General features: G+C 37.3%; 2 protein-coding genes across 2 annotated transcripts; both read left to right on the top strand.

Annotated features, from left to right (window-relative positions):
* The first annotated feature begins 4,006 nt into the window (after positions 1-4,006).
* LOC113054197 (placenta-specific gene 8 protein-like) lies at positions 4,007-7,981 on the top strand. Its single transcript, XM_026219562.1, has 4 exons — positions 4,007-4,834; positions 6,609-6,700; positions 6,984-7,171; positions 7,257-7,981. Exons 2-4 carry the CDS (start codon positions 6,619-6,621, stop codon positions 7,500-7,502), a joined length of 516 nt encoding a protein of 171 aa, XP_026075347.1. The 5' UTR covers positions 4,007-4,834; positions 6,609-6,618; the 3' UTR covers positions 7,503-7,981.
* Positions 7,982-7,985: 4 nt separating this feature from the next.
* ugt5g2 (UDP glucuronosyltransferase 5 family, polypeptide G2) lies at positions 7,986-10,916 on the top strand. Its single transcript, XM_026219560.1, has 3 exons — positions 7,986-8,062; positions 8,238-8,371; positions 9,205-10,916. The coding sequence occupies exons 2-3, from the start codon at positions 8,249-8,251 to the stop codon at positions 10,771-10,773; spliced, it is 1,692 nt and encodes a 563-aa protein (XP_026075345.1). The 5' UTR covers positions 7,986-8,062; positions 8,238-8,248; the 3' UTR covers positions 10,774-10,916.
* The last annotated feature ends 989 nt before the right edge of the window (positions 10,917-11,905 follow it).

Genomic DNA, 11,905 nt, shown 5'->3' with positions numbered 1-11,905 from the left:
TTGTTTTACACTTTCCAGTTCATGTCTCTGGAAAGGTGGTTTGTGTCTGTTATTTGCATGAAGATATGCTTGTAAAATTCCTGTAATCTATATTTTCCTGTTTTCATGCGACTTTGTTGATGCAGTAAATTACTTCTTATTACTCATTGAATCCTTCTTAGGATATAACTTTCATTATAAATGTTTATGATAAATAACAAAGGACATTATAAACATATTAGGAGTTATGAACATGACCTTTGAGATCTTTCAGTATTCATAATCTTTTTTAATCTTTTTTGAGGTTTACATTTACATTTATTTTGACCAGACAATTGTATCCAAAGCGAATTGTCCAACTGAGGAAAACATCAAGTTTTTCATCTTAAAGAAGCAAATAGACACAGGAAGTGCTAGTCGTACTAAATTTCAAGCATTTTCAAATATGTACAAACTAGACAGAGAAAGATGAAAGAAAAGAGAAGAAAGAAAAGAGATGATTTTATTAATTTTATTTAGTATTAAGTCAGATAGTGACAAAAGAGATGAATTTCAGCTGTCACTTGAAAGATGTCAGGGAATCAGTATTCAGTATAGGGGTGGTAAGATCATTCCACCGGCCAGGAATGGTGAACGAGAATATTCTGGAAAGTGATTTTGAGCCACGTGATGGTACCATGAGGCATCACTCACTAGTGGATCTCAGACATTTGGAGGGGATGTAGACTCGTGTACGTAAGAGAGGTGTAACAGGATCTTTTTGGCTTGTTGAAGACCAGTCGTGCCGCTGCATTCTGAATCATTTGTAAAGGTTTGATTGATTATGATGGAAGTCCAGCAAGAAGAGCATTGCATTAGTTCAGCCTAGAAATAATAAGGGCCTGGACAAGAAGTTTTACAGCATGCTTCATTAAAAAGGGAATGATCTTTATGTGGGTGTTGGCATTTTCGCATTTAGCAGCTACAATGCATGTGTGTTTTCTGCTTTGTGTCCCCCTGCTGGACATTTTCTACAGATTCAAAAAAGACACGCACACAACAAACCACATCTGTCAAGTGACAGCATACTTGCAAAACAACATACTTGCAAAAAACCAACAACAAACAAACAGAAAAAAATGGCATCAAGGAATTCAGCACACACACAAAAAATTTATTCCCCTCTTCTCTAGCGCTGAGTGAGTGTTGTAATCAGTTTGAAAGCCTAGTAAAAAAAAAGAAAAGGCACGAAACTATCCTCATAGATCAGTTTAAAATAAGAAATAAAGACAGACTGAAAAAATAAAAGAATTAAAAGTTACACATAAAACATTTTTTTCTTTTCCTTTTTTTAAAGTCATAATTAGAAACACTCTGTCGCAATTATGCTAAAGAGTACTGGTGAAACGTGTATTACAGGCCATAATGACATTTTGCCAGGTATACTTTTAATTAAATCAAGTGGGTGTTAAATACCGAGACTAACAAACCAAACCTTCTTCTTCCTTCTTCTTACTTCCTTGTATGATTGGACAGAAGTGACAATGCTTATGATATTAACAGGGCCGTAGCTGGAGTTTGCTGGGCCCCAGTGCAGATTGTATTGGTGGGCCCTGTTTGAAACTTTAATTTATTTAATTTGTATGTTCATTCTTTCGTTTTTTTTTTTTTTTTTTTTTTTTTTTTTTTTTTTCACAAACCATTGTTTTTCAAGTTTGTAGGTGTCCAGGAACAGAAAAACGAATAATTAAATGTAAAATATCACTGCATAATCTTCAGTGTAAAAATTAAATATACAGTCAAAACTAAATGAATTGAACTAAATGAACTAAAACGAATTTCTCACATTATCAGTTTTTTTTTTTTTTGTTGCTGTGCTTTAGATAATGGTAACAAAATATGTCAAGAAAAGTTAACAAATTCATCTTGATAATGTCAGATAACGTTGATAGAAAGGTATGTAATGGATTACAATAAATTAAAACTTCAGAAAACTGTTAGAATGACAATGTTTACACAACTATTAATACTTTGTTGAACAATGCTTAATGCTTAAACGTACAGTTCTCTCTCCACCTTCAATACCACGACTGAGGTGCCCTTGAGCAAGGCACTGAACCCCACACTGCTCCCCGGGCGCCGCAGCATAAATGGCTGCCCACTGCTCCGGGTGTGTGTTCACAGTGTGTGTGTGTGTGTGTGTGTGTGTGTGTGTTCACTGCTCTGTGTGTGTGCACTTCGGATGGGTTAAATGCAGAGCACAAATTCTGTGTATGGGTCACCATACTTGGCTGAATGTCACGTCACTCACCTTTGTTCAGTCTGTGGTGTAAAACGGTTTTATGATCTTTGGTCGATTTTATACACATGAAGCCCTATAGTTTAAGATTATTTGTCATTGTAGCTCATTCACCTTCATTAAGCTCTGTGTCACGATCTGTCGATTTTCTGTCTCTTGTAAGAATGCAAAGAGCGAGGGGAGGAGAGATTTTAATCACAGACAATACATCCCCTGTTTGCATTTACTCACTTTACTGGACATGTTTTCCGGTTTAGCTGCATATTTTTTATGCTTCAGATTTTTTTGTTTTTGTTTTAGTTTTTTTCAGTAAAGAAATCTTGTATATATAAATACATCCATTTTTACTTTCTTTTACAGAAAAGGATCAGCTGCACTAGAAAGAGTAAGTAAGCCATTTCTTATTTTGTTCTCTCTTTTTTTCAGCAGTTAAACCAAATGTATAATTTAAACTGTCTTTTTAAAATTTGACAAGGGTTGCAAAAACAGGTGAGAACTTTTAGAATTATTATTATTTTTTTGCATTTTAAAGTTTCCTCTATTGAAATGTTTGTCTACTACTTGGATGCTAAATGCTCTCTTTATTATATTTGTGGTGAAAACCATATATAAGTCAGAACAGACTCATTTGCAAATCATCTGTAAACGGTATTACCTCAAATGTTTTCCAACTCTGAACTTGCCAAACAGGGTTGTTAGAACCATTTAGAACCGTTTAATTCTAAGCACTGTTGAAAAAGGTGACCGCAATGCATACATTCTTTTGAATTTGTATGAAACTAGAATTCCTCGCATTACTAAACTCAATTCAGTAGACTGTACATAACTCATTACATTATAAAAAAAAAATGTAACACAATTCTTTAAATTCTTTAAATAAGTGTGATCATCAGTGAAAGTGAAGTCCAGTTTACAGTACAGTGACGGTTTTCAGTAACTATTTACTCAGGCTTCAGTATTTTAATCAGAGAGTAGTTTAAATTAACTTATATCACTATGATCAGTGAAATCTTAAAATTCTTGTCATCTTTCCATTCCAGTAAGATCAAGTCATTATGGCGACTGTAGTTGTGCAGCAGCCTCTCGGCAAGACTGGGATGGAAGCTTGGAATTCAGGAATTTGTGACTGCGGCCAGGACTTGAATTCTTGTAAGTATGCTTAAAGGCCTTATGATAAATATTACAGATCCATATATATATATACATTATGTGCATTTTTGGTCCTCAGGCTGCTATGCGTACTGGTGCTTTCCTTGCTTTACCTGCACCACCACAGCGGATTTTGGAGAGAGCACCTGTCTCCCTCTATTGGATATACTAGGCCCAGCTCTCATGGCCGCGTTTGGAATTGGAGTATGCGTTCCGCCTGTGGGTCTGGCAATGAGGGTGGCGGTGCGCTACAAGTATCAAATTGGGGTGAGTTTTTCCTGTCCCTTTACCGATAAAAGAAAGACAGCAGCAAAACTATAATTTGTTTGTATGTGTTGCAACAGGGCAGTATCTGTGAGGACATCATGGTGACTTGCTGTTGTATGTGGTGTTCTTGGTGTCAGATGAGTAGAGAAATCAAAGCACGCAAAAAAGATGTCAGAGTATTGCAAAGAAATCCTTTGATGCAACCAGTTCCAATGGGAGTCAACCCACAAGTTGTCACTATGCAGCAGCCGACAGTGATCTGCACCCCACCGGTAGGACCTGGTCCTGCAGTCCAGATGGTACAAATAAAGCCTGGTGTCCCGCCAGGTGCTATGTAGAAGTTCACCTCAGGCCTGCCACATGCATCTCGCACTAGTAATGTCATAAGTGATCCACAGTGTAATAGCTAACCTGTTGAATCAATATTAATGATTTTGTGTGAATGGAATGAATTGGCCGCATTTGGAAAATATGTTTTATATGTTTTTATTTTTTCTTGTTTGATTTAGGGTTTCAGACTTATTCAAATGTTGTTGTTTTTTTATGATTGAATAAAAACTGAGTAAATTGTTATAGAAGTCTTGTTTTCTTCAACACTGAAGTATTTTAAAGTGATTTTGTCTGTTAATAACTTTGAGTCTTACATAGCAGACGTGAGCACAACTTTGAAGAAAACGTACAATTTGTTTAAAGTAAAATTATTTTGCCAAATAGAAACTAAATTCTCTTCAGAGTTTATATACAATGCTCATTATAATTGTGAATTAAAGGTGTTTATTGTTCTTATACTGTTATGTTTTGGACACTATCATCATTTGTCATTGCAGTATATGAGGGTATATGTGGAACAGTGTGATTTTCTGTCTCTTTTGTAGAATTCAATGAGAAAGAAGTGGAGAGATTCCATCACATCCGTTCATGTTGAATCAGACAGACCTTTTTCTCTGCTCAGACCTACAAACCTACTTCTTTAGATATGACTTCAGGTTTAGCTGGAATTATTTTTATTTTATCTTCTTTTGTGCGCATGTGTGCGGCTCTTGTGCGGGTGTGTACGTGTGACTAATTAATCACACCTTTTTTTGTTTTCTTTGAAATCTCAGATGTATAAATACGCTCACTTTTGCTTTCTTACAACAGAAAAAAGGAGTGCTAGAAAGAGTAAGTAAGCAATTTCTTATATATGTACATATGTATATATTTTTTTTCCCTCAGCAATGAAAAGTATAGTTACACTCTGTCAAAATGTGATGAGGTGACATGTCAAAATGTTTGTCTACTATTTGGATGCTAAATGCTACATTAACTCCATTTATGTTCACTGATATATTAGTTACAGAAGAGTAAATCATCTGTATGTGTGATAAATATGAAAAATAGTCTTATTTTGTTTTCAGAATGTACACAGAGCTGCAGGGTACACAAAATTGAATATTTATGAATGAATAGTTGACTCTTTTTTTGTTTGTATTGTTTTGTAATATTAAATTACAAGTTCTATTTATAATTGTGTTTTAATTCTATGTTCTTTTGAATAATACTATTACTTAAAAAAAAAAACCTTTAATCAAATCCTCTTTGAATGAAAGGTTTAGTGATTACACTAAGATCACAACTCAAAATAATTGTGACTCTTTGTTTGTTTGCAATTGGTAGTTTTGATGTGTTTATAAACTTTGTTCTGGATTCATGGACATTCACTGTCCTCATAAGCTGTGAAGAAAACCAAACCAAACCCAGAGGAACCGGTTTAGGCATTATTGGCAACTACATCAGAGAAAAGCTCTATAATTGGTTTTGAACTGAAAGTAAAATAATTTGGTTAGCTAGTGGAAACTTTTGGTAACAAAGATTTTTGGATCGATTTTGACATTATTATTATTTTTATTTTTTTTACAGTAGATACTGTGTTTGCTTTAGAGGATGAATTAACGCACACACACACACACACACACACACACACACACACACACACACACATACACGAATACGCAAACACACACAACTTACCAAACAAGATCATTTGAACAAACGTTTCATTGTGAAGAATATGGTAAAAGGTGACATGAATGCATTCCAACACATACAAAATAGTTTCCAATAATACCCAGCATGCATTGGTGTATGAAAAAAGAATGACTTATATGAAAAGAAGAATAACCAATTACTGTCTGTAACTCATTAGATTATACAAAATATAACAAAATTATTTACAAACTAAGCTTTCCTAGAAAAAAACTATCCAATTTGATTTAAGTCTCCAATTATCTTGTAATGAGTTATATATATTTTTTCCTTCTTTTTGTAAGATTCTGTTCACAGTGCATATTTTCAGTAAACATTTAAAGCTGCGGTAGGGAACTTTTGACGTTCTAGCGGTTAATAAACAGAACTGCTTGCGTCTTGCGGAAGAACATCGTAGCCGGAACTACTTCTCTCTGTTTATGTCTATGAAGAATCACAAAGGTACTGGGTTACTCCGCCGCGGTACCCCCGAAGCAATCTAAAATAGTCCGAATATAAACACTTATTATAGGTGCACCCTAGTGATTCATGACAAGCCAAAAACACGGTTTGGAAAATGTATTCATGGTGTACTCGCTTATTATATACATTTTTCTACATTTTGAACACAAACAAAGTTACGGACCGCAGCTCTGATTGGTTGTTTCTTAACCAGAGCGATGTATTTCCTGCAAATGGCAATAGGACCACCGGGAGGAGCCAGAGGAGCTTGATTTTTTCACAGATTATCTGTCTCTTATTCTACTGTCAGGACAATATGACAGGTTTAATAAATATGTAAAAAAATTTTTTTTTTTTTTACAAAAGTTCCCTACAGCACCTTTAAGTTCAAATTAAGATGGTAGTTTAAAATGTATATATATCACTAGAATGAGTTTCCTTACTTTGTCATCCTTTCATATCCGAAAAGTCGAATCACAATGACGACTGTGATTGTGCAGACACCTCAAAAGAGCGGCTGGAATTCAGGAATATGTGACTGTTGCGAGGACATGAATTCTTGTAAGTATGCTTAAAGGCCTTACAATACATAATAAATAAGTAATTTTTTTTTTAAATTAGAAATTCACTATTAACTAAGATTTCCCCCTGAACAAATTCCTAATTTGCTGCTTATTAACAGTTAGTTGTTATGGGTGTTTAAGGGATCTAAAATGTGGTAATGTAGAATAAGGCATTAATATTGGCTTTCTAAGTTCTAATGTGCTAGAAATATGCATCCTAATAAGCAACCAGTGAGAATTAGTCCTTAAAATAAAGTGTTAAAGCATTTTTTGGCCCTCAGGCTGCTATGGGTTCTGGTGCTTCCCTTGCTTTACCTGCACCACTACTGGGAATTTTGGGGAGAGCACCTGTCTGCCTCTGCTGGACATATTCGGCCCAGGTATCATGGCGGCTTTTGGGGTTCCAGTATGTGTCCCGCCTGTGTCTCTTGGAATGAGGGTGGCAGTTCGCCACAAATACGATATTGGGGTGAGTTTTTCCTTTCCCTCTGCCAGTGAAAGACAAAATCGAAGAGGGCTACAAAACAATCATTTGTTTGTATGTGTTGCATCAGGGCAGTATCTGTGAGGACATCATGGTGACTTGCTGTTGTATCTGGTGTTCGTGGTGTCAGATGAGTAGAGAAATCAAAGCACGCAAGCAAACGGTCACTGTACTGAACACATATCCAGTGATGCAGCACTATCCGATGGCAACCTCCACACACATCATCTCGACACAGCAGCAGGTTGGAGTGATCGGTGATGCAACATTTGCTCCTGCAGTCCACATGGCACCAACCGCTAAAACAAATATTTAATAGAAATACTGCTACTCATTTAAATAATGATTATAACATGAAGATATACAGTAGACTATACTAATTGATCAATAGTGTAATACAACCTGCATAATTAATGTGTGAATGGAATTAATGTGTGTATTTGGAAAATACCTGCATCTTTCTTGTTTATTCTCTGATGATTCTTGATTAAATATTTTAAAGTGATCTTGTCTGTGAGTAAGTGAACACAATTCATTTTTGACGAAAACTGTTTACAGGAATAAATGTATGCGATGTGCTTCAAAAACGGTAATAAAATGAGATTTCTGGAAACTAAATTGAATTGTATAAGTGAAGATGTAATATATATTACTTTTACTTTAAAATGTGAATGCGTTTGGGTATGCAATTCAACATTTGTTAACACAGCACAGTTCATTTTGAAAATCCTGCTGGCCAGGAAAAACTGGGGATAAGAGATGTTTCACAACAAAATAAAAGAGGAATTATGGGAAGCTAATCTCTGTAGAGACTGTGTAAGCTTTTTCTTTTATGTAGCAACATTTTTGTGGGACTGAAACTAGAAGACAACTGAGGTATGTGACCTAAACAAACTATTTCTACAGTGGCATTTAACTTTATACTATATATTCATATATTTACTTATACATAAGAGAACATCTTAGTACATTTTAAATGTTGTGTAAAAGTTTCTTGCACTGGAAAGCAATTTAAAGGGATTTTCTTGCTGATTATTTTTGTTATTCTGAGAAAAAAGAGAAATGTGCGGATACATTTCCCTCATCTTCCTTTGGATATCCCTCCTTCTTTCTTTACCCTGTGGTTATAATGGAGATAAGATACTGGTTTTCCCCGTTGATGGCAGTCACTGGGTGAACATGGAGGTACTGATTTAAATATGCAGGTTTTTAAAAAAAGATTGCACTATTTCAGCAAAGTTCACTGTTGCTGGTGTGGAAGCCTGTTTTCAGCTCAAAGTAAAAACAAAAAGGTAATTGTAATGCTGTTCGATCAGGGCAGAGGAAGGAGACCAGAGTCGGCGTAGGGGCTTGTGAGAGACTTTATTCTTTTATATAAAAGAAACAAACAACAAAATAAACCAGCGCGGCAGGTGCGCGTCTCTATAAATGTACTGTGGCTTCACTACTGTGTCTCCTCCGCTTCACACACTCACGAGTCCCCGTCTCTCTCGTCTTGTGGCGGCTGTCGCGCCGCTTAAATGCTGGTTCCCCACGCCAATCACTGCAACGAGATCCAGCTGTTAATAATTTCTCACCTGAACCACTTACCGCCGATCGTCTCTTCACTCGCTCTCCCGTCGCAGACTTCGCTAAACCACACCTCCCCCTCCACAGTAATGCAAAAGAATAGTTCACCCAAAAATGAAAGTTTGCTGAAACATTACTCACCCTCAGGCTAACATGTATATTAATTTTCAATTTTGAACTATTCCTTTAAGATAAACTAAGTTGCATTAGTGAGAAAGTTGCAATAATAAAACAATTAAGTCACAATCAACTGCAAAATTCTGAAGTCACAATTTTTAAATCAGATGTAAAGTCACAATTGAAAAATGTCGGGGGAAAACTGGCTTCCATGTGATGGAGATAAAACAATTAATTTTGCTGTTTTAAAAATATAAAATAAACATGCTTGCCAAATAGAAAATCAATTCAGCTTGCTTAAAACCTAAGTAAACTGTATTTCTGCTCTCTAGGTGCTGGTGAAGAAGCTGCACTCTCATGGACATGAGCTGAGTGTGATTCGCATTACGGACAGCTGGTTCATTCAGGAGAATTCACCTTACTACACCTCAATTACAGTGACGCTTAAAAAGAATTACATAGGCCTGGACCTGTTCGAGAACACAGTACAAAGGATTCTTGAGGCCCGCAGGAAGGCCCCAATGACGGGACTGCTGGTCCAGATGTCAGAATTTATTGGTATCATAAATGTTGCTCACACGGCAAACTGTGCCATGCTCACCACCATGCTGGAGAACAAAGATCTGATGACACAAATAAAGATGGCGAACTATGACTTGATGCTCACTGACCCTGCCATGCCTGGTGGGGTCATTCTGGCACATTACCTCCAACTTCCAATGGTCTACAACGTCCGTTGGATGAGTTTCGGAGAAGGCCACTTCTCCATCGCACCTTCTCCCATATCCTACGTGCCTGTCCCTGGCTCAGGCCTGACGGACCGAATGGGTTTGTTAGAAAGAACCCGCAACCTTCTACATTATGGGTTGAACCTCATTCAAGAGCGCTGGATGGTGATCCCCATGTACTCCAGCTTGTTGCTCAACTACTTCCCTCCTGGCGCTGACCTCCTAGCCATGCAACGTTCGGCGGAGCTGTGGCTTGTCCGTGTAGACTTCGTGTTCGAGTTCCCACGACCCTCCATGCCAAACCTCATCTACATTGGCGGCTTCCAGTGTCGTCCGGCCAAGCCTCTCCCTGCAGAGCTGGAGGAGTTTATGCAGAGCTCAGGAGACCATGGGGTGGTCGTGATGTCTTTGGGAACACTGATTGCAGGATTGCCCAGAGAGGTCATGGATGCCATTGCCACCGCTTTCGCTCGCATGCCACAGAAGGTGGTGTGGAGGTTTATTGGAGAAAGACCTTCATCGTTGGGCAATAACACCCTGCTGCTTAATTGGATACCTCAGAACGACTTGCTGGGCCATCCAAAGACCCGTGCTTTCGTGGCTCATGGGGGTACAAATGGTCTATACGAAGCCATTTATCATGGGGTGCCAGTTCTGGGACTCCCTTTGCTATTTGACCAGCTAGATAACATTGTACGTCTTCAGGCAAGAGGGGCGGCACGGATGCTGGAGGCAGCTACTTGTACTACAGAAGAGTTTCTTGAAGCTTTGAGAGATATCTTAGAGAACCCAACGTATCGTCAGAACATGCAGAAGCTCTCCAGTTTACATCAAGACCGGCCTCTGCATCCTCTCGACAAAGCAGTGTACTGGATCGAGTTTGTCCTGCGCAATAAAGGTGCACCCCACTTACGTGCTGAGGCCTACAACATGTCTGTGTTCTCCTACTACTGTCTAGATGTAGCTGCATTGGTTCTCATTATACTTCTGCTGACTCTGGGGGTTGTCACAATATGGATACGAAGACGGAAAAGAGAGGCAAACAAGGCAGTGAGAGATGGCAACAAAAAAGCTATAAAGGAAGGCAGTAAGAGGCTGAAAGAGACCATTAATGCTTTGAAAGAGAGCAATAATATTCCCATTCTAAAAACAAGAGCAAGCAAAAGAATATAGTTTATTTTGTTTTTCTTCAATATGCTTCCCCTAGTGTTATTGTTAACTAAAAGTATTAAAATTGCTTTTGGAAACTTAAGTAATTCTGAAAATAAATACAATATATCTATTAAATGAAAAGCTTAGAAATGTTGCCTTGGCAACTAAATGTAATAAAGTACAAAAAAAAAAAAAAAAATAATAATTAAAGCTGTAAAGAAATGTAAAAAAATAAAAAAATATTCAAGCACATAACAAAATGACTAAAGATTAAAAACTTTTCGTATAAAATAATTGCCCCCATTTCACAGCTCTGACATGGTACTATTTTCTTTCTTTCTTTCTTTTCTTTACCTTTAAGTCTCTCCTCCACTTTTTGAGCTCTTGCAATTCCCTGCCAACTGAACTGTATGTTGGTGATTAGGTGCAGATCCCTTCCTGGAATCTTTGAGGAGTAATCCCCTTTTTGCACACAATGCATTTAAGTGCATTTGCAGAAAGAGAGATAGAGAGAAAAGAGTGAGTCACCAGTGACAAACAGCTGGTGGTCAGTATTCTAGTATGATGTAACTCTTAGCAAGATGTGAATAATTTAAGCCACATTGCATAAACTACTCAGTCTGTTCAGGAAGTGACCTGCAGGTTCAAAACTGTGTTGAAAGCTTACAGAGCATCTAATCATTTGTATCTCCAGCAATGAAACAATCTGATTGTAAGCATCCACATTTCCGTTGTGTAAAACATGGCTAATTAACAATGTAATGTATAACAAATGCTCAAAATAAACGCTCTTATCAGAGTCCAGGTTTCATTTTAACACGCATTTATAATGCTGCAGATCACCAGCAGATGGCGCAATGGATATATTCAAAGTATTGCCTGGACTCAGTTCAGCAATCCAAAATCAGATGGTATTATTTTACATCAGCCTGGTACTTTTTTTATAAAGTATAAAGACCATACATCAAAAAGCCACGGTTTCATTAAAGCAAAAATGATAATCACAAACCTGACCAAAATGCTGCGTGTCACAGCACTTTCTCTTCACCAGCCAGAGGAGGACGTCCTTTTCTCCAGATATGAGGCAGGAGATGACTGGAAGCACATGCAGGGACAGAATGATAAAAAGAAGACAGCTCTAACTGATTGAGGG

This window comes from Carassius auratus, chromosome 35 (assembly GCF_003368295.1).
Source record: "Carassius auratus strain Wakin chromosome 35, ASM336829v1, whole genome shotgun sequence".
Taxonomy (NCBI): Eukaryota; Metazoa; Chordata; class Actinopteri; order Cypriniformes; family Cyprinidae; genus Carassius; species Carassius auratus.
Note: the sequence above shows the minus strand (reverse complement) of the source record. Positions and strands in the feature narration are given on the sequence as shown.

What these genes read in the sequence shown, in the direction of transcription:
- LOC113054197 (XM_026219562.1), top strand. Translation starts at nt 6,619, where the DNA reads ATGACGACTGTGATTGTGCAGACACCTCAAAAGAGCGGCTGGAATTCA. An exon ending in TTGCGAGGACATGAATTCTT is followed by an intron (nt 6,701 to 6,983) that starts GTAAGTATGCTT and finishes TTTGGCCCTCAG; the next exon opens with GCTGCTATGGGTTCTGGTGC. An exon ending in GCCACAAATACGATATTGGG is followed by an intron (nt 7,172 to 7,256) that starts GTGAGTTTTTCC and finishes GTGTTGCATCAG; the next exon opens with GGCAGTATCTGTGAGGACAT.
- ugt5g2 (XM_026219560.1), top strand. Translation starts at nt 8,249, where the DNA reads ATGTGCGGATACATTTCCCTCATCTTCCTTTGGATATCCCTCCTTCTT. An exon ending in GTCACTGGGTGAACATGGAG is followed by an intron (nt 8,372 to 9,204) that starts GTACTGATTTAA and finishes TCTGCTCTCTAG; the next exon opens with GTGCTGGTGAAGAAGCTGCA.